The sequence below is a fragment of the Aphanomyces astaci genome, assembly GCF_000520075.1.
Source record: "Aphanomyces astaci strain APO3 unplaced genomic scaffold supercont1.17, whole genome shotgun sequence".
Taxonomy (NCBI): Eukaryota; Oomycota; class Saprolegniomycetes; order Saprolegniales; family Verrucalvaceae; genus Aphanomyces; species Aphanomyces astaci.
In genome coordinates, this window is record NW_009798280.1 from 787,348 (window position 1) to 791,211 (window position 3,864).

Below are 3,864 nucleotides of genomic sequence, written 5' to 3' on the forward strand. Positions count from 1 at the left end.
TAAAACTTTAAATTTAAGTAATAATATTTTAAAAAACAAATTTCAAATAGACTAGCTTATTTTACAGCAGCTACAATGATTATTGCAGTACCTACTGGTATTAAAAAATTTAGCTGGTTAGCTACAATGTGGGGTGGTTCTATAAAATTAAAAACCCCTTTGTTATTGGTTTTTTATTTTTATCGACACACACTATATACTGATCTCCACCCTTAAACGAAACGGAGCAAATTATGCAATTCACACAGTAAATTAACTCTTACAGGTATTTGCAGGCTGTCTGAACCAACCATTTATACATGCATTCAAGCGCTGGGCGTCTCCAAGTCAGAGCTGAGTATGCCAGTGCGTCTCCAGCAGTTTCTCACAGTGGAAATGATGTCATCCATTTCAATGCCAAACGATTCAAGTGTTCGAATTTTGAAAAAGTCATCACCTTCCGATATGGTTGGATAATATAAAGTTTCAAAAATTATCAAGTTTACCCCGTTTCGTTTAAGGGGGGAGATCAGTATATCGATGGGCCAATCAAAAGAAATCATATCCACCACCCGAATCACATCATATTTCTTGGTGCAACCATATTTCGTCCATGGGACTCCAATTAGTGTGACAACAAACTCGGCTACCGTTATATTACGACATATACAACCTTCACAATAGTTTCAACCAACCACAATTGATATTGATTTACCAAGTTAGCGTTTCACACAAATATAAAACTTGCAACTTTGGGCTAAAAAGGATGATATAGCGTCTTACAAGTGTACGACCATGAACTAGGGTACGTCGTACATTACGTACATTATGACTGGAGAGGTCACTTGGGGATGGTTAGCCATCACATCATGGTCGTCGTCGTCGTCGCTGCTGCTTTCCGAGCTCAAGTCAGCCAACTCAACGGGTTTGTGGCTACACGGCAACGTTAATATGGTTGTGAGGAGTTAGCCAATCAGATTGCAGGAAACAACCAGAAGCAACCAAGTAAAAAATTAGTGTGTGACTTCAATTAGTGTGATACAAACATCCCCTGTTATATACAACATTCAATATCGATCGATCGATAGATTTGGCGATTCTGCACAAAAGTCAATCAAATTTGGGGTAAATGGACAAGATATTGACACCGCCATCGTACGGAGCTTTAGAAAGGGAGACGCTCTTGGTAGCCGTCGACGACGATGATGGCGCGGTGGCAGCCGGCGGCGGCGATGCGCTGCGTTAGATGGACGGACATGTTTTAGCGCGTTTCAACGGAAATGGCGAATATGGACAGACCTGTCGTCGTCGTCCTCTGGGTCAGATTCGATGGCGGCGTTGGTCATGACAGGAGCGACTTCCTTCGTGGCGCGCGCTGCCGCTACGATCGCCTGCACGACCACGGTACCATGTCCGTCGTCGTCAAACGTGACCTTGGAGCCCTTGAACCTGTGTTGTGCGTTCGATTGAGAGACATTCGTAGGGATGATAGACATATAGCGCGTACCTTTTGGAAGGTTTGAGATTGAGCTCGGTCGCCGCGGGCTCGACGGTTGCATGCGAAGGGACGCGCGCGGCTGCGATGGCCTCCTTGTGCGCGGCGGTGGCCTCCCACTCGTACGCCAGTCGAGCCAAGTAGTCTGGATGCGCAGGTTCCACTCGAAGACGTTTGCCCTTCCACTTGGTGTTGTGATACGCCTGAACGACGGCTTGGACTGCCGCGTACTCGTCGTCGGCGTTGTCCGTGTTGGACTTTAGTTCCAAGTACGCAAAGTCCGTCGCGCTCGAGTTCCGCATGAGATCCACAGTGACCATACTCACATTCGCAGGAAGCACACGCTGGAAGCGGTCCTGAAGGTCGGCCTGCGTCGCGTCCGCCGGCAGCCGGCCCACATACACGCGCACTCCACGCATGTTGAGGTTGCGTGATTGAGCAAGATTGATTGGACGGGTAATCCCTTCATATAAGTACCAGGGCCATTCGTTAATGTAATACTACTTGGGTTTTGTCCCACTAATCGAGTTCCAAAATCCATGCGGGAAATACTATGATGATTGACATACACTAAATGCTGTTGAATATCTCGAAGAACATTGCAATATTGTGCTTTCGAGTGATATTTCGTGTTGTGGCGTGGTTTCTCGTTGGAATTTAAATCGATTTGATTGGCTACTTCAGAAGAGCTAAAAATTATTAGCCAATCAAAACCTTCTCAATGAATTTCAACAACCAATCAGATTATCGATTGTGGATCAGGTTTGGTTGGCGCGATTCGGTTGCACCCCCTCCCCAAATTTGTATCAAATCGGCAATAATACGCGTAACGTTACGTACCGATATGCACAGTTCATTATGTAGAGTGCACTCTAAAGAGACTTATGGTCGCACTACAGTAGGTAATGTAATGAACAGAGTGTACGTAGTGACTACGTAGGCGCTGTGCAATGGTGCGAATCAAAAGTAACGTTTACCTACACTCCGCCCAAAACACTATCGACACCCCCCAAAATTTCTGACTTCTGAAAAAGAATAACGTTAGAAGTAGTTGATTGACAGCTACCTAGACCTTATTGGGTACGACACGAAACAGCATCCATCACGGAAGGATTTGAGCTAGCACACGATAGTATCTATCGACTGTAAAGTTAAATTTTCAATAAACATATTTGACCAAGTAAATTGAAATGCCAATTTTAGCCAATCTGTGAGCAGTTAAATAATCAGCACGATTACGGTAGTATTATTATAATACTACGTAGTATAACAAACGTGTGATCGACAGACACCCTCGGCTTCGCCGACGAAAAAATAGACGGCAAGGAGAACCATGCTGACGCGAGATCCGTCGAATCCTTTTGCCTTGCTACTCGCAAACAAGTGTCTGCCGGGCGAATCTCAGCCGCATTAAATGGTAAAGGTCTACACCATTTTTCGTTTAAGTTCAGGATATTTCCAGTATATTTCGTCCAACGCACAACTGATTCACGCAAGCTTATGTTCGCCAAACATTCAATGTATTTCGTTGAGACCCTACGTCATTGTATTATATTTCGACTAATGTCCGGTATATGTCACCCCCCAGGCGGTATATTTCATACCTTGTTCAATATATTTCAAATGATGATCGATAAATTGACGCAGTAATCGACGGAACGAAGTAGCCAATGAAATTTTCAAAAAAAAGCTTTCGATCAATCAAATTATAGGCATATCCGGTGCATCGCCAAACTTCTCCATTTGGCAAAGAGCTCAACGTTGTATCGGACAGACAGTGAGTATATTTAGTTCAAGTAAAATGACGCTCGACGATTTCAGGTGGATTTGACGTCGTTCGTCGAATCTGCCGAAAGTACGAAATTTAGCTCGATAGCACAATACAGTATCTATGATGTCCTTCGATTTACTTGATTTGCTTCGAAAATCGAAATAGATGGATCATCATTTGAAATATATTGAACAATGTGTGAAATATACCGCCTGGGGGGAGACATATACCGGACATTAGTCGAAATATAATGCAACGAAGTTGGGTCCCGACGAAATATATCGAACGTTCGGCGAACATAACGCACATGGCGTGAATCAGTTGTGCGTCTGACGAAATATACTGGAAATAACCTGAACTTAAACGAAAAATGGTGTACTGAAGTAATATGGTGCAAGAAAGCTAGAAACCACGAAGTGGCCAAATTCTTGGAATCGAATTTGAAAGGTTTTCGGGCACTCTTAACCTATACCTAACCTGCAAAATTGCATGTCAAGTGAGCGATTGGCTGATTGGGTTTTTGATTTCCAACATTCTTTTGAAACCATGAAATTCGCGTTTGCGAAGCCCACAGGTCGATTCAGGCCCTGAGACTGCGTTTACACCAAGTCCCTGAAAT

General features: G+C 43.8%; 1 protein-coding gene across 2 annotated transcripts in view; it reads right to left on the bottom strand.

Moving 5' to 3' along the window:
• H257_08099 overlaps positions 1-1,913 on the bottom strand; it is a 6,708-nt gene extending 4,795 nt beyond the window's left edge. For both annotated transcript variants that reach the window (XM_009833882.1, XM_009833883.1), the window contains exons 1-4: positions 1,487-1,913; positions 1,279-1,428; positions 1,139-1,216; positions 805-912 (exon numbers count right to left, since the gene is read on the bottom strand). In XM_009833882.1, coding sequence (XP_009832184.1) covers positions 805-912; positions 1,139-1,216; positions 1,279-1,428; positions 1,487-1,893 — 743 coding nt within the window. In that variant the 5' untranslated portion in view covers positions 1,894-1,913. The remainder of the gene's footprint in view (positions 1-804; positions 913-1,138; positions 1,217-1,278; positions 1,429-1,486) is intronic.
• Between the last annotated feature and the right edge of the window lie 1,951 nt (positions 1,914-3,864).